Here is a 21,949-nt window from a genome sequence, read left to right as displayed (position 1 = left end):
GAGTTTAAGAGAGTCGACTCAAATATTACCGCTGTGTAACTCAGACCCCGTTTATCTTCGTTATTGATAAAAATAAAGCATTCCGGACGGTTCTCTCCTTCCCAAAATGCCTCGCTGTACAGGCAACACAGGTCATTAATAGAGGGCCAATTGAGAACGAAAAGTCGTTTTGGGGTAGTGTTAGGGCGCATTTGTAACCAAATAGTTGAAGTTGTCCAGGTTCAGGTTCAGACTGTGATGAGTTAAGCCTATTACGCGCCACTGTTCTGTATAGCTGCGGTCGTTATCACGTTTGCGCCCCCTGTCTTTGTTTCGTTGTCGTTGCGTCGGACGTCGGAGACATTTAAAAGAAATAAACAACAAATAATAAACAAATTATAGCTACACAAAACAACGATAAATGCACAAACTTAAGTTACAATCATGCTAACACAATCCATCATAGCGACACAAAACAACGATAAATACACAAATTTAAGATACGACCATACTATAGTCCTCGCCACCCTAAGTTGAGGCAGCCAAAGGCCACACGGCGTATATCTAGTGCGACCTTTGGCTGCCTCAACTTAGGGTGGCGAGGACTATAACACGACCCGTCTTGGGGGTTATGTTTACACAAACTCAAATAGTAAATAAATGTACTCAATGTGTTTCATTGAATTGAAAAGTAAATAACAGCAATAAAATTATACAGCTGATCAAAATGTAAACAATTATGTTCTTCATAAGGATAACATGGGAAGTTTCAAAGCCACTGGGGCAGAGCCCAAGGGACTTTTTCAAAAATGTAAGGTCAGTTTGCAAATCTACGCGACACGCTCTTTCCAATGAGACGTCAATGGATAAAATCGGTTAGGAAATGGCGGAGGAGTTCAACCGACAAACTTTCGTGTAGCGTATTAATTATATAGATGGTTCTTACCGTCTACGCAATCAGGGGTGATATTCCACTACGGCCGTTTCGGAGATGACTCCATCGTCAGGTGCGTACACTAAACTATTGTCGGCTTACCGACTCGGTCGGTCGTCAGTTTTCAAGCCTTGCACGCGCTCTAAATCTTTTCGTGTATTCGTGTTTCCGTGTGTCCGTCCTGTTTTTACATGTGTACTATTTATTCAACCCCTGACGCAATGCAAATGATGACTTTTCGCGTTAAATGTGACAAGACTATAGTTCAGTGTACCACTGCGCACCTGACGATGTAGTTATCTCCGAAACGGCCGTGGTGGAATATCACCCTGATTGCGTAGACGGTAAGAACCATAAGTATTATTATAATATTTTCACGCAATCTGCCACACTCAAGAATATAGATAGGTAAATTATACCGAATTTAAAACAAGGTTTAGTGATTTAGTAAACATCTTTTAACATTTTAAGAACCTGAGTTTTTTTTTATAAATGTATAAATAAAATATTTCAGTAGACTAAGTTATTTTTATTCACATTTTAATGAAAACCACAGTTTTTCCAGTGGGAAATATTTTTGATCCTAGGTTTCCTCATAGTATAGAACGTTATTTTAAACGTTTAAACCTACCAGTTAGCATCAAATAAACTATTCATTGAAGAGATACATATTTGAGTCAGGGAGATCAAGAAGTTGAGGAAGTTAGAATTGGTTGACTCGTTCTCTCCTGACTCATTAGCGTTACATTCGCCATCTGGATTAATTATGTAAATTCTTTACCTCACAGAATTAGAGTAATTTGTCGTCTGAATGTGATTTGTGTCGTTTTACATTGCGCTTTACTATAAACCAATGTCAACTTGTTTTTAATAGTTGTTCTCTGCAATTTATTAAGGTTTTCTATCAACTATCGTTGTCTAGTCTTGGTTTGTCACCGTTATCAGTTAACCAACGAAGGAAAATTAACGAGGGTAGTCTTACTCTTGAAAAATCCTATCTAATGAAGCCTTACTTAATTTCTTTAAGTTTTAATAAAACTTATTCTAAGGCCTAAAACACATATACTATGTGAGTATGTGGTTTTCAGAACTGTCTTATGCAGAGAACGTAAGTAGTTGAGAATATATTAGAGATAATCAGGTAGAATAAACAGTTTTTAACATTCCTTTAAATATTTTCCTATTACTCACTATTTATCACGCGATACCGAAAATAGAAATTGTTTTGAATTTTGGCCGTTCTTAATCTGGAGTGAAATTTCCATTTCTCCACAACATTTTAGAATTTTCTTTAAGAATTTCAAAAGCCAGATTTTTCTGAATTAGTTGGTCAAGTCGAATGGATTTTTGTAAATTAGCTTAGACTATTGTTGACTTTCCATATAAGGAAATTCATTGTTTCCATCCTTCCTTAAGTTTTCAATTTTGGAGTCAATCTATTTAGCACCAACTTTCATCATCGTCAAACTATCTTTTTGATCATGCCATTATACATGTCACGGATTAAATCTATTTATTAATAAATCTGTTGGATTTCTTTTCTTCTTCAGTATTGCTGATTTAATGACTTACTCTGAACGCAGACCACACGAGCCTCATCCATCGGATCTGTCAGCTGGCGTTGCTCCAGGGGATTATCCTTAGTTAAGATATCAGTCTGAGGGTTTTGTTACATAGATTTATGGGCTGTGTGTTCCAACTCATGATGTCTCCCCAGCATAAATTGTGCCCCAGTCCAATTGAGTGGATCTCGTACCAAATTTGCAATCGCCTATCAAAAATGATTGAATAATTTAACCTTCCTTCAACAGTCATGCAGAAGTGAATGTTATTGTCTAGTTAGAATAAGTCACCTGTGTTCTGTTGTCACGGCTTTCACCTTCTGACAACAACGAACAATAAGTGATTTGCCTTAATTTTCAGCTGAATCCAGTCTTAAAGAATACTTACTGGTTTACACAGCGAAATGTTTAAAACATCTTTGATGAAATTTGAGTTGAAATTACTGTTGACTAAGAGAAAAGTAATCACTGGGCACCTTCACAAGATGACCCTGTCACCTCATTTCAAGGTCATCATCACACTAATCAGTTGTCTCACACCATTTCCTGATTTCAATCAACATCGTTGCATGGTTTCGTCTATTTAACGCATCGAATATAAACACAAAGTGTTTACATATTGATGGTTTAACGTATATGATAGTTTCGTATATGTTTGCGTGTGATATCACTCCTCTTTAACAAAGGCGAAGGACGTCCTACTCAGCCTGATGATGAATTTTCGTTAAGTTTAACTAGTTTCCCCATGCCAATCCCTATTTTCATATAGATGTACCTACTTTTAAACAAGTTTTTTTGTATTCAACTAAATAAAAGGGTTAAATTGCAATAATAAAGGAGAGGTCAAGACTTATAGTTAAGTTTCTGCTTAACTAAAACAAATTAAGGAGAGAATTATTATTTTTAAGGGATTAAACCTGTTTTTGTATTAAAGCCACTTTGTTTAAACGAGACGTTAAGTTTATATAACTGTGGTGTCGCTGTAGGACTTTTAAAAACTGTTTTTACTGGAATTTTTTCGTGTAATTGCTATTTTCATATTTCACCTTCATACCTATTACATACGACTGTACCTTAAATTTGTATAAAACAGAATCATTTTGACGTTTGAAGATACAATAGTCATTCTCGGCTTTTTTCTCGAGTTTTAATTTGCAAAGGTCGTTTCCTGCACTGTATTGTTTCGGCTAGACAACGTTTTATTGAACCAATCTTCTTAAATATGGACGATTGCCAAACAGACATATGCAAACTGTATAAGTACTCAAAGCCTTATTGTTACACATTTCGTTTTGAGCTAAATTATTCATTATGCGTTGAAGTTGTCACGTTTTTTCTTCCTTAGGCTACTAATATTCTTGTTTTCCCTTTCATATTTTCTTTTATACAACGTTTTCTTACCTTTAAATATAAAATTGATTAAACTTAATCCGTGAGCAACAGTTACCTCAAAATACTACCTAATAGTGTCCATAAAGTTTGGATGAGTTTAAAAATTGCATCGATTACGTTCCCAAATACAATAGTTTTTATAATATCAGAGAGAAGTTGATGGTTCTTAACTTAAAGCAAAATTAACTTTTGAAAAGGGTGTTTACAAAGAAAATTATTTGGAAAACTTTCCTATTAGCGAATTTCCCGTTAGGGAAGTAGCTGTTTTAAATTTCAAACCCTTTCAGTTACTATGGATACATTTAGCCATCACTAAAATTTCTGGGAAATACATTAAAATATATGTAGTTATTACTATAAACTAATAGGCTAGTTTTACATAGACATATTCATTATTATTAAATATTCACAACAGTTTCTAATTTTAAAACTCTGTGTGATATGGAGTGATAGATCACAACAACAGTCGGATCGACGAAAGGCAGGGTTATGTGAAATATTTGTGATATATGTGCTATAAACGTCATGCAGTACACGGTTAGCGCATTCATTGCATTTGTGCCACTCAAACAGTTGACCGTACATTTACTGGGTATAGATAGTGGCAACATATCCTACTTTATTCTAACATTTTAAATCGTATTTTTTTACATTTTGAAATGTTAAACACATTTCTTTAGGTAATTTATTTGATCGTCTTTCCAAATTAATAGTTATATAAGAGTACTGGTTTTATAAATGGCGATGGTGGAAAAACAGTTAATTAAATTAGAAAACAAATAATTTGGTTTATTTCAATTATATCTGTGTAGCGTATGGATTTACCGAAATTTTTTGGGTCAAATTGATATGTTTTTATTTGACGCAGGTAATGATTTTAGTTTACGTAATTCTAAGGTGTAATAGGGCAAAATAGACTCATGATGTTTTTTTTTAGAAATGCAGTAAGCTGGAAAATAAATAAGTAAGAATAGTAAAATTTTTACATTTTTGTCTAAAATATTCTTATTACAATATCAAACATACAAAACGTGGTATTTTTCATTTTTTTAAAATTAACACCATATTGACGATCATTGGTAATTAACAGTTAATTTGAAGCGTTGGCTAAAGCCTTGTACTTTTCCTTCTTGAGATAAAACAGTACAAGCAGTTCCAAATGTTTTGCCACCTAGCATTGCAAAGTTCTGTAATGGGAGAAGTTCTACTCCGAGTCTTATAAAAAATTCAACTGATTTTAATGGAACAACCGAAGTATGACTTTGGCTTTAAAAGCAATTAGTTTTAAACACACTCCTGTTTTTCATTAGGTAGTTGTCCATTGAGTAGTGTCAGTGTATTGGTCTGGATTGGCTAACGATGCAATCGATTTTGTTGCGTTATGTTTCTGGGTTACATTTCTGATCAACTTGTAATAATGACATGATAATTTATTGGTCCTATTGTTTTCTGTCTCCTTCCATTTTTAACCATTTCAAGTTTTTTTACCAAGGGATTGACAGATTCATCCCAAAACGTGAAAGTTTACTAGATGATGTAAATTAGCATTAGGACCTCGGACTTTTACTTTCTCCCCCTATACATAGTATATGGAGAAAGTATTGTTTTCGTCAAAATTTTCGAGTTTGAGTTTTGAGTGGATATATTCGTTTTGGGTCCCCCTGGACCCAAAAAAGTGGTTTTCGAAGTGATGTCTGTGTATGTGTGTGTGTGCGTGTGTGTGTGTGTGCGTGTGTCTGTCTGTGTGTCTGGATGTGTACAGAGCTAGAGACTACACCTGTGGTCCGATTTCGATGAAATTTGGTATGTAGGTTCTAATCTATGGTATCTCCAGGCATTTTTTTCATTTTTTTTGAAATTTTGATTTTTAATGGGGATTTTCCAATAAAAACCCATAAAAACTGGAAAAATCGGATTTTCTCAAAAATGGCCAGAACGATTTTGATAAAAATGTAGTATGTTGCAGCCCTTTAAATTCTAAATAAAATGGTACAAATCCCATATCTGTAAAAATTACGGTTCAAAAGTTATGGTCAAATATGTTATTTTCTCATAAAAACCCCATAAAATAACGAAAAATATGATTTTGGAAAAAAATACGGTTTTGATTTAACATAGTATGTTATAGTCCTTACAATTTTGATAGTTTTTTTTAATTTTTTAGAAATTTTTATTTTTAATAGGGATTTTCCCATAAAACCCCATAAAAAACGGAAAAATAGGATTTTCCCAAAAATGGCCCGAACAATTTTGATCAATATTTAGCATGTTATATTCCTTTAAATTCTGAACAAAATTGTACAAATCCCATTTCTGTAAAAATTACTGTTTAACATGTTATATTCCTTTAAGTTCTGAACAAAATTGTACAAATCCCATTTCCGTATATTTACTCTCACCGCTTACACATGATAAAGGTTGTTGACAAACTTATGGGAGAAAGTATGTGTCAGAATGCTGATACCGTTTATTTAGTATGTGTTTGTATAGGGTAAGATGATGACTATATAATATCAAAATAAATAAAGTTGTCAAAAGGAATTACGTACAGATATTGTAAAATTAATGTTCTAACCATTTCATTACAATTGAATAGATTTGAATAATTATTTCAGTTTTTGATTCATCAACATACTTAAGTAATCTACTTGAACTTATACATCTACACTATACTTTTGATAAACGTTAAAATGGTTAATGGTGGAGTAACGTCGAAGAAAGCGTTTGTTACTTCATCACTAAATCTTACTGCACCAACTACAAGTGCGATAACAGACTGGGAAAGATTTGTGACCTTTAGTAACCTAGAATACTGATTAGTTGTGGATTCTGGAGAATAATATTTAAGGAAATTTACCATTATCTGTTAGATAATATTTAGGATAGTGTGGTTTCTTATTGAAAACAGTCTGTATTTACTTGTACAAATATACCAAACGTAATCACTATCCATAGCTAAACTAAACATTTAATGAGGCAATTGTTGAATTTCAACAAAACAAAAAGTCTAAGAATTCTCAATTTTAAAAGATTCATTAACAACTTGTAACCTGCACAGAACAACTGTAGTTGTAAAATAATTTGTAAATAATCCACCATAGTGATTGTTACGATGACATTAGGCCTAAATTGGAAAATATATTTGATCCATCTTAGGTGTATAACACTATAATCAAAATGATTAAGGGGAGTCGCTACTGAAATCGCTAAAATTGTTATTTTAACTAATTTTTACTTTGTATCTGGATTTTATATTTAAGAAAGACCTAAAACAAACAAAATTATAATACAAATTTTTTTTTATGTGCCCTAAAAGTAGGTTTTATTGCTTTTTCGAAACATTTTTAAAATTTACATTTAAAAAAACCATAAACCTTACACAAATGGAAATGGTATACTTTTGTTCAGCATAAATTTACTTTAATATCACGTATTTTTATTGTATTACAGAAACATTTACTTTTTTTTAAATAACAGGAAATTTTAAGAATATTTTTAAAAAAATTAAAATTTTTTGTTAATTTATATATAACAAACAATTTTACCAAATGGATTCAAAATACGTGTTCTTTTAGGTTTTTATATGCAAAAGGTGTTTACAAAATTTCAGAACTGTAGCTCAAGTAGGTTCTTTGGAATATAAAAGTTTTTAGGCTGAAACATGGAAAAACACAACTTTCGGGAAACAGAAGTTTTCCGGTAGATGTGTTTTACTATACAAAATAATTAGCATTTTTTAATAAAAACCATTTTTGGCAATGTTTTTTTTACAATGCCATGGTAACAAACAAATGAGAATGCAAAAAGCTATAAACTACAATTTATTTAGGGCTAAGTTGTGAATAACATATGCTCATACCTTTTTATAAGCCTTTGGTTACATTGTCTTTGTCACACCGTAAAATAGTTTTTTTTATTTTTTTTCTCCTAGATACATGTATGTAAAAATGATTTTGGGTTGTTTTTATGATGTAAAAAGATATGTATAATAATTTAGGAAAAAAATTTTGAATTTTTGAAGATTTTTCACTAATTTGAGTATCGACTCCCCTTAATTAGTTTTATGATGTAAATGGTGAATTCCTTCAAACACTTATAAGTAAATACTACTCAGTTGTATGCGTTCAGTTAAGATACCAATTAATATATATCATACACATAATTGAGCTTTGAACTTAATAATTTAAAACTCGCAATGAAATGAAGTCTTTGTAGACATATACTGTTCAAGTGAGCTAACCAAGTTAAAAGCCGCAGCTTTACTTTTCAAAGGCCAAAGAAGAACTCTTTAGAAACTTTTATATGCCTTTCATGTTAAACTTTTCATAAAATATTTTTTGGCTGTTTACTCTCTGACCAACTTTCAATTTCTCGACCCACTTGGATGAAACGGCAGTTTTTTGTTTGACATTTTGCTTCAATGCTTCGATACTGACTTATTCAGGACAAGGCGTTTACAGCTAACTAAAAAATAAAGTAATCGTGTACTATATCATAGAAAAGTATGCATATTGTTTTTATTTAATTCGGGCAATTGGATATTTACTTAACACCTTTTATAATGTTGACTATTTTATCCATCTATAAATAATTTTTAAGCTGAATTATCAACAAATAGAATACTGTTTAAGGCATATTAGATAAAAAATTATCAAGCCTGTCAGCTAATTAACGTTGCATGGATTGCATGTTGCGCTTTAACAATACTTCATGTTATTAGCTAAATATTGTTTATTTTATAGAAATTTGGTGATATTAGCTTTGGACACTGGAGATATATACCTTGCTCTGTTGAGAATAATTACGTTTACTTTATTGAAATCCATTGTCATGGGTTTCGGGTCAACCGCGTCGTCAGTTGTATTTCACTGCCAGACGTTTCACCCTTACTATGAAGTGGCATCCTCAGTGGCTAGACTGAGAAATTTACATGTTCGGTTTTCACGCACAATCGAAAGTCCATTACTTTGTTTTTAAGTAAATATTTTTATTTCGCTTACAAATTGAGTCAATATAAATTATTTAGTTTAATTTTGAGCCTGAGTGATATGTGTTACAGTGTGCAGATGTCGACAAATGTTTTCCCTAAGGTGGGAGCTTTCTCAAAAATACAACAAGACGTCATTTTGCGCACTAGTTAAACCCCTCAAGTTTTGTACCTACCTCAACCTCAATCTCATTCAGTTAAGAGATGAAATACAAATACATTGTCCCTTAAGTTCTTTCTCGACGTTTCTACTTCTGTTGGAAAATTGTCCCTACCGTAGATAGATAGACGGTTACATTTGTTAGCAAAGTTACCACTTTCTTCACCAAGCAATACAAAATGCAGCGCAATACAAAGTAAAAAACTAACAATGTTGACTTTAATCTAAAACAAGAATCATGTAAGCTCAGTCAGTTTCAGTAGCATTGCACCCGAAGTTGTCGGACATGATATGCACACCGACACACACAAAAAAGCTTAGGATTAAAATGAAATATCTAAATGCAGTCAACAGTTTTGTTTTCATGATCTATTCTCGGCTACTGTACTAGAGAATTTTGAAGTTAAAGGATGGTTAAAGTAGGAAAACTGAAGCTTTGCAATGTATTCATGGCGGCGCGGAGTAGCGAATAACGATTCATCACTTGTTGTGTTTTGACATCAAAATTGTACCTTGGAAACCCCTTTCTGTCTGTATAATGAAGGATTTCAAACATGAGTTACGCAAAGGTGAGCTTTATATATTAAAGTCCATTACTAGTGAATGCTTTGGCTGTTGAGCTAAGAGGCAAGACGTTTACACACAGTATAATCTATTCTAGGTTTGCTTGGGGCTTTTCAGGACCAAGAAGCACTTTTAAATACTATAAAATATGGTAAAACGTGATGTGTGGATTTTTTACTGATTATTTTGGTAAGCAAAAACTTCGTGATTCACAAAGTGTCATAATCTACACCTGGATCAGATTTTAAACACCTAAAACTCTTTCGACTTAATTCTTTCTCTTTTTGGGTCAGATACTGGTTTATTACCAAGTGAAAAATATTATTTTTTTTATTCTGTGCGAATAGAAAAAAATCATGTATTGAAAGTCAGTTTAAACCTGTTATCTAGTTACTTTCCAACGTACTGTACTCGTATACATACAGGGCTAGGCAAAAGTCTGGAACCTCCCCCAGTTAACTTTTTAACGCGTTGCAGTAGCGAGAACCAAACTCGGCACATATTTACAACATGAGAAAATGCACTTTTTCATCAAAGTTAAAAAATTGATTGATTTTTTTACATGGGATTCAATAAATAAATACAATTTTTAGATATCTATACTTGCCTGAAAAAGCAGACCTCCAAAGTAGGACTACTCTACACATATGAAAGTGCATAGCTCGGTGTTGTTATGTATGAAAACATAAATTGATGTTTTAGGATCAATGCAAAACTAAATTTGAAAATTGATTTTTACACGTATTAATTTATAATTATGTTTTTGATCCTTTGAGGCTAGTTACGAGTAGGAGAAGAAACCCAAGTTAGTCAACCATATTTTCCTTATAGTCAAACAATGTTATGCAGTGATTACTTTGCATAGTTTTGTTATTTAATAATAATGTTTTTTCGATTAGTACATTTGTACAAGAAGTACACTTCATTTCAGCTGGGTTCAGAATTGAATCTTAATAATATTGTTGCATTATCGTCAACTACCTTGTAAATGGAAAACAAGACTTTATAACTACTTAGCTCCTTAACCAGTTGATTATTGATAGTCACTTTCAGTTCTGCAGTAGACTACTGCAAAGAAAGAGGATGTTGTGAAAATACGGGCATATCGCACGAAAGTGACATAACTCTGGCACTGCGGTCAGATAACCAATGACTACGTAATTTGGACCTTCCACAGCCTAGATAATTTCCTTTGCAATCGTGTACACACGCACACGTACGTAGGCCTACACTTTCATACACACACTACCAATACTTTGACGATGGTGGATGATGTTTCATTCAAGCAAATTAAGTCCTATATAAGCTTACGAACATGTAATCACTACAGTCTTACTTGATAATATTTCTATATTTTCTTGTAAATCTTTAATTGAACATTGTGATAAATATTAATTGAATCCTTACTTGATATTCAAAACGTGTGTAATTAATTAATTGCATAACTATAGAAAAATACATTTTTTTGTTTTTACAAATACGTTATAGAATTTGTGTAGTTCTGAAGTAATTAATTCCAGTCGCAATAATACTCGTATATTACTGTAATCTGTATTGTATATGCATTGGAAATTTCTGTAACTAATTTGTTAATTTTATATCAAACTACTTTCAATACGCCCACTCGAAAGACCCATTTTATTTTTCACATAAATTATCGTCACTATACAATGCAATCCATGAATAACGATTAATAAAAAAATACCTGGGATTCAGTACTTCTGGTTGATACCTGGCATTTAAAATTAGCGGTAGAAAATAAAAATAAGAATCAACTTTTGAGTTATGCTAACACGATGGTATTTTAATCATGTCATTGTCCGACATTTCTTTTGGCAGCTGACATAGCTGGATCACATGGTGACGAACGAACAAATTAATGACTTCTTGATACGGATTCTATTCCCCAGGACAGTGGGTTTATTTATTAAAATTATAAACTGATATAATTACCCGGGTTCATTTTCCTAGTACTGGACATTGGGCTCATTTAAACCCCGACATAAAGAGCATTTACCAAAAAACACCCACACTCAAAAGTCTAATTACGCCGAATATCTAGTCAGTAGCAACCACAGCTATTCAAAAATCGAAGAAAATATGACAGTAATTCACACATGCAACAATACAGCCAAAACAACAGCTCTCGAAAATTTTGAAATATATACCGGTAAGGCCTTTAAATAAAAAAACAAAACATATTTTAAATGACAAAATCAATAGTCAGGCGAACGAGTTGTTTGATACTATCATCAAATTAAACAGAGAAAGGAAACTGAAACCACCGATCAGCTGATTTCAGATGACGTCACCTTGACCTTCGACGGAACTCCAGTCGCGGCCGGCTCGACGTAAGCGTGCACGCATCGCGATGGTTTCTGTATTTAAATATTTTGTAAATATAATGTGTTTTTGTTTAGTGTTCGGTAAAAACTTTATGTATATACTACGAGTATTGGCCTGATGATGTGATTGTCGTCACGACACCTGTCGTCATCCAACAATTCCAAAGGATATTGAACAAGGTAACTGTTTATTTTATTATATAATTATCCGACTTATAGACAATCATGACATTGAAGATGATCTGTCTTACTGATATTTCTGGAGACTACGTTGGTATCCTTAATACATACAAGGCATTCAGTGGATAAGTGGCTTGGATTTGGCTTTTTGAAGGATTTACACATATTTATATACATTTACTAATATGAATATGGCTACTCTGAAAATTTATTTGTATGTATGAAATGTTCTTCGTTCATTCTCATACGTGACTTCGGAGCGTACTCCTAGTTTTATATACATTTGTTATTTATGTTTGATTTTACGCTGGTTTACCTTGCAATTGTATCATGTTTTTTTTTCACTCTAACATGGTTGACTTAAATAAGCTATTTAGTCCAATATCAAGATGTTGAGAGGCCCACAGAGGCAGTGTTCGTTAACAGTTTGTAAACAGCTGCATGTAGTCCCATGGGTGGCGAACTAAACTACTCATGCCCTACATTGTACAAGGCTATAAAGTAGGCCTTGATATTGTCTCGAGAATCACCTGGAATAGTTACAAAGGTTTTATTCCGACATAAAATTACAAGAAATACATTGGGGTTTTGATGACCTGTGGGGCAAAGCCCGAAGACTTTTTATTACAGGAATTGGTGAAAGGGGGCGTCTACACAAAATATAATTAATTTTGACACATCGTTTGTAAGAATCTGTCCATTATTATCGGAGGAGTAGTGTTTCATAGAAATCGCCTTCACGTATTATGCCTTCATGTATTATATATATGCCGTATAATATCACGTTTTTGTTGGTAGACAAAAAATATGACAATAATAATGGTTTTTATCAGTAAAATATAAATTAACTAAAAAAGGGTTCATGATAAAATTACGAGTTGGATAAACAACATTTCGTCCGTATTTAACAATAAAAAGTTCTACAACTACAATAATTAATTGTCAGTAATATTCGTAAAAGTACAAAATTTGCGTAAAATTATGTAAGATTCATGCTTTTTATTTTAAGTTGTAGTAATCGGTCAAATTTATATTATGATGGCACTAATCCAGTTTTCCCCGAAACTTCTGGTTTTGAAATACTTAAAGTTAGAGTAATCAATATTATAACTAGTTTAATTCTACAGCGACTCTTCCGAAAGTATATACGTGCAAATATATAAGAATGCCAGTACTAAATAAATTAAAATACAAACCTGACATTGAATTTAAACATTTTCTCAAACAAAAATATATGGTCAATAAGGATGTTTTGAAAGAAATTCTTAGAGATCTATGTTGAATAAGGTATAAAAGCTGGGGGGAAATCAATAAAAGGTAATATTTTTTATCGGCATTCTGGATTGGCTTGACGTCGTCATCTTTAGAGGAGTGGTATAAGCTAGTTTACGTTTTCTAACTTTTACCATTAGCCTGGGTTCGGCTTTAACTTTGCCAATATCACATCACAAAAACCCAACTTTTATCTTCCGCTCGGGTTTATTATATTCTAGTTAGTTTACCGTCAAGATGCGTGTCACCATTTGTTCATGATTTATTTGAGAATTAAAGTTTTGATTAATAGAAATACAGACGAAATCAACAAATGATAAATACATTATTTACACGAAATATTAGTTTAATATCACCCCAACCATCACCTTATCGTTCTATACATAAGATAAGAAATTTATCGAATTCACAAATTAGGACAAATTTAATACCACTTTTTATTCACAATGCGTGGGTAATATTGAAGATCTTAACGTATTTTAATTTCACTTTTTCAAATTTGTCAGACATACCTTCTGAAATTGTGAAAGATGTACTCCATCCTATTACGTTGGATAAAAAACGTAATTAACTTTTTTGCAAGAGCTGTTTATGAATACAGGTAACTAGGTTTTCCGTTGGTCTGAAAATAACATCTAGAAGTTCTTCTTCATTCTTAATCCAAAGTAATAAAACAAAAGGCATCGAGTACGGCCTATTAAATCAGGATTTATTATTTTGTTTTAATTATTGCAAGTCGTAATGGTTAACATGATATGGATCTAATGTAACAACACTTAAAAAATTGTGTAACTAAACCCGAAACGCGTTTTTAATCTTTCCACTATTACTTTTAACTAGTGATATGATTGTAAGTTGGTAATTTAAACTCGTAAACGGTCTCATGACGATTTTTCTTGGTAAAGTACTCGACAACAACAGGGTTTTTGATGATTGCAAATAAGACGTTTTTATTTCCCCCGACAGTTCTTGTATTACCAGTTTGCGAGGCCACATTTATCTATGAGATTTGTAGCTCTCGGGGGTATACACTTCGTCAACATCTGACCAAAATGGCGGTGCGGGCTGCGACTGGGTCAAAACAAGTAAACTTCTTGAATCGTATGTATTGAAAATATATTGGACCTACTAACTGTAAACTGAGAATATTTGTTTTCCACTCTACATTTAGTAAATTCGGATTAATGAATTAGTATTGCTTGAGGAAATTTCTCTTCGTTCACTATACGTTGTACAAGACAATTTTTTCGATGTAAAAAATAGACCCCTATTTCAGAATAATATCATAGATTAACTAATATAAATGGCGTTTATTTATTCTATGATAATATTACCTTCTGTACCAATAGTTAATGATATTACGTAAAACTTATTTCAAATTTAAATGTTGTCGTTCAATTCACCGAGTTCAGTTTAAACCATTTCAGCTAGAAAGTAATCAACCTTTTGGAATTAATTTGGAACGAAGTATAAAAGAGTTTAAATATTGGCCAGTGAATTCTTTACCAATCGGTCAGAATTAGATAGTAGCCAGGCAATCAATCCTACAGTCTTTTGAATGTCAGTAATTTCATTTCATTGACCAAGAAGGGATAAGAAATTATCACTATTATGCTTCTAATCATAATTAATCAGACTAATAATTTTGTCATAAAGTACAACCATATTAGTATGTTTTTTTTGTGTTTTTTTTTTACATTGAAAACCACTGAAATGTACATAAAACGTGTAATACTTGCATATAAATCACCTTATAAAAATTAAACTAATAATTAAATTTAAGAGAAAGCTTTGTTATTTGTGTCACCTGCTAAGCTGCGTAGCATCTGGTTGATATAAAATGTGCTATGAACGTCATGGAGTACATGTTCAGCACATTGTTGATCAATCCAACACTGGGCTCATAAAAACGTTCACTGAATGGTAAATTTCATTATAGAATGGCCTCTGGATAATCTGAATTAAGATATAGTAGTTTAATTATATTTCTTATGGAGATTTAACATGATGCTAATTCTATATATTAATAGACAAACATGTTTATTGAAACCATTTTCTCAGCTCCTGTGCATCTCAAGGAAAATCTACGCATACTGTTAGAAAGATATTGCTGATGTGTAGAATCTATTTATAAATTAAAGTAGACTCAAAAATAAGAACAAAAAATTATTTTAACTCATGCATTCCAATTTTTATTTTATTGTTAAAAATGCCATCATATTTACTTATTGTTTAATGTAAAAAAAAAATTAAAAAATTAACATGGGCCTTATGGGTTGAAATCACATGGGATAAAATCACAACAAAATATAAACAGAAAACAAAAAAATTGAAGGAATTCCAATCACATGTTTTGTTTACAGCGTGGGGTGAAAATAGAGAAGTTTGCACAATAAATACTTTTGGTCAAGTTTTCAACCAAGGGGGGAGCCCTAGTTTACTATTAAAATTTTGACGAACTCGGCCACGAGGAATATTTAATGAGTATTTGACATTATTCAGACCTGATGATGTGCTCCATCCGAAGCACAAAACAGCTGTAGTCAGAACAAACTACAAAGGATCGTTTTGAACAGTAACAAGGTAATATCAACCACTATAAGTACCTGTATCAGTAAAATCCATAAACCATTATTTTAGATTGAATAGCTGATTCTTCATTTTAATTCAAATTTTTTTATCATAATCATGTTGCTCGTGTGAGAAAAGGGGTTAAGTAAATAATGAATGGATTTGTTAAATCTAACTTTTTTTGTCCTAGGACGCTAGGCACGAGCCTGGATTTTTTTCACATTACTTCAGGCTAGACCTAGGGGTTGCAGTATTATCACTTGATAAAATCAATTGGTGACTTGGCGGGGATCGAACCCGGGACCTCAGGGACTGAAGTCCCGCGCTCTAACCACTACGCCAGCTCGCTCCCCCTGTGAAATCTAATACAATGTAAAAAACATAATAGAGTATCAAACAAGCTGTAAATATAATGAACTAAATCGAGGACGCATGAAACGACAAATGATTCTGCGAAACTAGTTATAAAAACCCATCATGCTTGAGAAAATTATGACCTAACCTAAGAAACCATAGATAAAAAGTAAATCTTACCTTTTTCCTGCCACAGCAAAGCATAGCGTCAACAGCAGCTCGACGGACCACGAGACTCAGCTTGGTGCGCATGCGTAGATCTAGCATCTGCTCGTGATTGGTCCGTAGTCCGACACTGTAGTGCCGTGTGACCACATTACCTCCTGTAAAACAACACACTAGAATCAGCTTAGTGCGCTTGCGTAGATCTAGCATCTGCTCGTGATTGGTCCGTAGTCCGACACTGTAGTGCCGTGTGACCACATTACCTCCTGTAAAACAACACACTAGAGTCAGCTTGGTGCACATGCGTAGATCTAGCATCTGCTCGTGATTGGTCCGTAGTCCGACACTGTAGTGCCGTGTGACCACATTACCTCCTGTAAAACAACACACTAGAATCAGCTTAGTGCGCTTGCGTAGATCTAGCATCTGCTCGTGATTGGTCCGTAGTCCGACACTGTAGTGCCGTGTGACCACATTACCTCCTGTAAAACAACACACTAGAATCAGCTTAGTGCGCTTGCGTAGATCTAGCATCTGCTCGTGATTGGTCCGTAGTCCGACACTGTAGTGCCGTGTGACCACATTACCTCCTGTAAAACAACACACTAGAATCAGCTTAGTGCGCTTGCGTAGATCTAGCATCTGCTCGTGATTGGTCCGTAGTCCGACACTGTAGTGCCGTGTGACCACATTACCTCCTGTAAAACAACACACTAGAATCAGCTTAGTGCGCTTGCGTAGATCTAGCATCTGCTCGTGATTGGTCCGTAGTCCGACACTGTAGTGCCGTGTGACCACATTACCTCCTGTAAAACAACACACTAGAATCAGCTTAGTGCGCTTACAGTCTGCGCTGATAGTCAACAGTAAAACACCAAAATAACAAAGGTTCGAAAAAGGGAAGGTATATGCTAGGGTAAGAATGTATTCATTCAATATGCAGTCTGTAGACAGTGAGAATATCGAATGGGATACGACGAGAGATAGCTGGCCTCCCGCTATGCTGATCAACTTTATTCGTCTCTAAAAATGTCATTCGTATCTGATATTTTTATGGACAAAACAAATGTATTATGAATCAAAAATCGAAAATAACTCATGATGACGAGGTGTATTTAAACCCGATCTTCCTGATCTGAAGATCTACTTCTTTCACTATATTCGATTTTACTACCTCTCCCCTTACGTAATTAAGATTCATTTGTTTAATTGATCAAATATAAAAACTGACGTGTTCTATAGCTCAGGAGATATAGATACGAGTAAAATAAAAGGCAAACTTTAATTACGTAAGGCGTTTATTTACCGAGGCAAATAAGATAGGGGGATAAACCAGTGAGAAAGAAAGGCAGAGAACGCATCCTTGTAATTCTAGTAAAAAGAGTAAAATGTAGCCCTGCTAAATACCTTAACGGTAAATCCGACGTTTTCGCCACGCCTGTAATCTTCTTACCTAAGTAAGCCTGTCCTTTTCATTTACTAAAATAACACAAATTTGCGAACCCCGCGGAAGCTTTCCTTGCTTTAGGTTTTAAACTTTCTATGATATGGTGTGTAGGCTACTGCGTGAAATATACAGGGTTATTCGATGTGTTTGTAAAATGTGTATTGCGGTAGCATACATGAGATTGTAAGGTAATTATGTTTACTTTGAGATTCGTTTGCATAGCCTAATCATTTGTAATTGCATAAATATGTCCAAAATATTTTTATAAATGTTAGGGTTACCAAGAACTAAGTGTTATCTTCAAAACAACCAAATGGTGGCTCAGTGTTACCACCTAAGGCCAATAAAGCCTAAATAAATCAAACAACACAAGATCAACACATTAAATGCTTCAAATGCAATAAACTTCAGCAAAATGCAATACACGAGGCACTGCACATAAAGTTTTTTAAATGCAAGTTTTACCGCCACGATACAACCTGTAGATCCAAGACAAGCTGCTTATATATCTCGGGTTATCCACATCGAGGATTATATGATAAAACGTTGTATCGGAAAGCAGACATCTAATATGCAGACACAGCCGTGAACACATCAATGTGACAGATGTGATGTATTATTTGCTGCTTTCCTCTCTTAAAATTTATAAGAAAACTACTTGCTTTACACGTGCTGCAAAACGCGATGGATTGAGAACGCAGAAAAGAAGGTGGTTCTTTAAATCTACTGGAGAAAACCGTTCACCAAACATGTACAGAAACATCACTCAATGTACCATTTAGTGTTATAATATTTGGTGGGAGGAGCTTCAATGAGCTGTGGGGTGGTAAAAAATTAACCCTCCAGAGCTTTGTGTAAATAGCTTTGTGTGTAGAGCTTTGTGATTTGGTTATTTTAATTATCCTGAGAATCAATAATTACCACGAATATTATAACAGAAACGGCGTGTATCATAAACATAAACATTTGATGTCACTGGCCCGAAAGTAAACATTGTTTAGCATTACTTAAATGAAACTATCCAAACCAGGTTAAAGTAATCAGTATAGGGTTCAGGCCAGATGCGTCATCGGTTTATGCTTATGATCTATACCCTCTCAGTTATAATATTCGTCATAATTACTATACACATTTAGAGTCCATTTATGTGTAACCCGAAGGGATTTTAAGGACATGTTTGCCTATCTGTTAGTCGGTGTTTTTTGATCTGCTATTGTGTAAAATTCTGACCCAATCAATTAAGTTAATGTTTGCATTTCTCAGAAAAAATCCTCAGCCTATTCATTACCTAATATTTTTATAGTGTTTATATTTTTAACCAAAATCCATCCTAAGCTGTTAACTCCTTTCACAAACTCGATTATGTAATAAAATAATCTAGGTATTTATTTCACTTAGTATAAAGTTATTTTTAATTAGTTCAAGATTTGTATAAGATGTTTCACGGAGGAGAGGGAGGAGAGGGCAACTCGAACTAATCCTACATGTTAAACCTACTTCGGTGATTTATCACTTTGTGAGCACGGCGAAAACACCTGATAAAACTAAGATTCTATGTAGTGGTGCTAAAATTATGAATATTTTAGGAAATTCTTAAATAATACAGGTTGTCATTAGAAAGGTCATGAAACCACAATTTAGTAATTTAGTACTTTGTTTTCAATTATCAAACATTTTTTAAATATACTTCAAACAAAAATTCATAGTCCATAAATCATAGTGTTTGGCATATGACTAGCTAAAGGAAGAAAAATTATAAAGGAAGGATTATAAAGGAAGTAAAAGTATTTGAACTTATGTAATAATATTAATTTAAATATTTACGATAAGTTTGGGAATATCTTATAAAAACAACGATTTTGAATATCTAGGTTAATGTTATTTCAGCTTATAATTCTAGTGAATCGTAAGATTTCCAAAACATTATTCCTGCAAACTATGTATTAGCTGAACAAGGAAATGAATAATCGTCTAAACGTGTAGAGAGAATAACTTTCTATAAACCAAAATGGTTCCCCGAAGGTTGATTTCTTGCTATGTTAGGGTGGGATGGACTCATAACTTCAATACTAAAGCTGCTAATATGTGCTGGACAAAAAGCTGACTTTCAGCAACGGAATTATCTGTGTTTTTTTTACTTCTATTATAGGCCTAGCTGAAAAGCATAATAATAACTAATTATGAATAATGACTCAAGATGAAGGACAGTTGGGTTACTCGATAAAAACTTTTCCTCATAGCTTACTTTCTTATTACACGACACGGTGAATGATTACATTTTGTTTCAGTTGTTTTCTGGTGAGTATTAAATCATTCGGTAGTTCTACTGTGAAGTAAAAATCCAAATATTTCATTAATTTCTTAGAGTTATTATGGATTATAAAACGAGAATAATTTACATTAAAATCACCGTGGCAAATTAAACATTTACATTAAATAGAGAACTCTGATTTGGTTATAACGATTTTCATCAAAACAATTGCAACGATACCACTGGATACATGTCACTGTAGTCTAATCATGGCTAGATTTAGAGCTTCATTGAACCACAGAAAACTGTTCAACGAATTAAGTAGTTTGTTAGTAATATTTTTAATGTAATATGCTATGTTCCCCATGATCTATGTTCAGTGTTTATAAATATTATTCGTGACATGTATCGCAGTTTTTTCAATCCAGTTTGAAAATGGAGCAACGAAGCTCCGAAACCACTCGTAATTATCTGAGGGGAACAAAAAACTTGTCAACGGGTTTAATAACTTTTTTATATTTCTTTCTTCCATTCAATAGTGTAAAATACAACTATTTAGCGGAAAGAATGTTTATATTTGCTACGCACACAATGTGTGCATGTTAAGAATCCGCAACAACTCGGTTAGGAAAGTTTAAATCATCCAAGTGGAGACTGAAAACAACAAACATTTTATATCAACATAAAAGTTGGAATGTTGCTCCCACCCCACTACTACTCTCGGAGAAAATTTTTCCTTGTAGAGGAATGATGTATTGCAGCTTTTCTCGGTGGAAATTTCGTTTGTTGTGTACCTCTTGACGTTAATTTTCACCTTCAGTTGTTGTTAAAAGATAACACCAAACTTTTGGAAAATATACGTCTCTATTTTAAGACTTTGTTTGAATGAACAGTCACAATACAACAAGTTATAGGAATAGTTTATTATTATAAATGTCTTTATACTCTATTCATATGTATTTAAACTGTCATAATACTGCCTACTTGTAGACATGAAATAATTAACGAAAATTTAGGTTATACATTTTCATTACACATGACAATAGCATTTCTGAAAAGTAGATTCTACAAACGTTTATAAAGTCTATATGTTTACATGACACCCATTTTGTAAACACAAATTTAATATAATTTTTAAAATTTCCACAAACATTCGTTTTCTTAGAAGCGTTTAGCGTTCCCTGTTGCAAAATCCTACTGAAATCGGAAAAATCTATATATAACAAACTCTAAAAATATTATTAAAATATAATTGATCATTCTTAAGCCTACAAAAATATGTAACATATTACATCTTTGTAACTGAATAAAAAAAATAGATGAAATCATTGTATTTAACACAGTAAACAATATTACACAGTTGGGGTTTCGGCAAAGCCAGAACCCAGGACACATTACAACTGTCATAAAAGCTGCCCTAACGTCCTTCCTTCCTTTTGCAGAATAAAAATGTGATATGTTGTAATAGGGTGAATATGAGCTGGGGTTCGTGTTTTGGGGGTCGTTTCCCGTCTGGCAACATAGCAACGCATTGTATATGTGTAGGGGTGGATTCCATTATTAATATGTTGAATGAATATGTAAAATATATTTTACACAATAATATTTATTTCTATAGTTGTTAACTAACGGCAATATTCTGCTTGAACAAAATATTTTCAGAACACACTGTAATTTCCAGTGTTTCAGGTGTAGTACAAAAATATTATTTTTCATTATTTCGTCAACACGTGAATATTTGAACATAATATTTGGGTTAAACACTTTAAATACTATATCTCGGTTG

At 33.1% G+C, this 21,949-nt stretch overlaps 1 protein-coding gene across 1 annotated transcript in view; it reads right to left on the bottom strand.

Annotated features, from left to right (window-relative positions):
• The window catches only part of LOC128995646 (rho GTPase-activating protein 100F-like), a 91,509-nt gene extending 74,907 nt beyond the window's left edge, over window positions 1-16,602 (bottom strand). The window contains exon 1 of the mRNA XM_054420663.1: window positions 16,481-16,602. Within this exon, the coding sequence (XP_054276638.1) occupies window positions 16,481-16,567 (87 nt within the window). The 5' untranslated portion in view covers window positions 16,568-16,602. The remainder of the gene's footprint in view (window positions 1-16,480) is intronic.
• Between the last annotated feature and the right edge of the window lie 5,347 nt (window positions 16,603-21,949).

Source organism: Macrosteles quadrilineatus, unplaced genomic scaffold (assembly GCF_028750875.1).
Source record: "Macrosteles quadrilineatus isolate MER2022 unplaced genomic scaffold, UCM_ALF_1.0 Scaffold_5__1_contigs__length_97177068, whole genome shotgun sequence".
In the NCBI taxonomy this organism is placed as follows: Eukaryota; Metazoa; Arthropoda; class Insecta; order Hemiptera; family Cicadellidae; genus Macrosteles; species Macrosteles quadrilineatus.
Note: the sequence above shows the minus strand (reverse complement) of the source record. Positions and strands in the feature narration are given on the sequence as shown.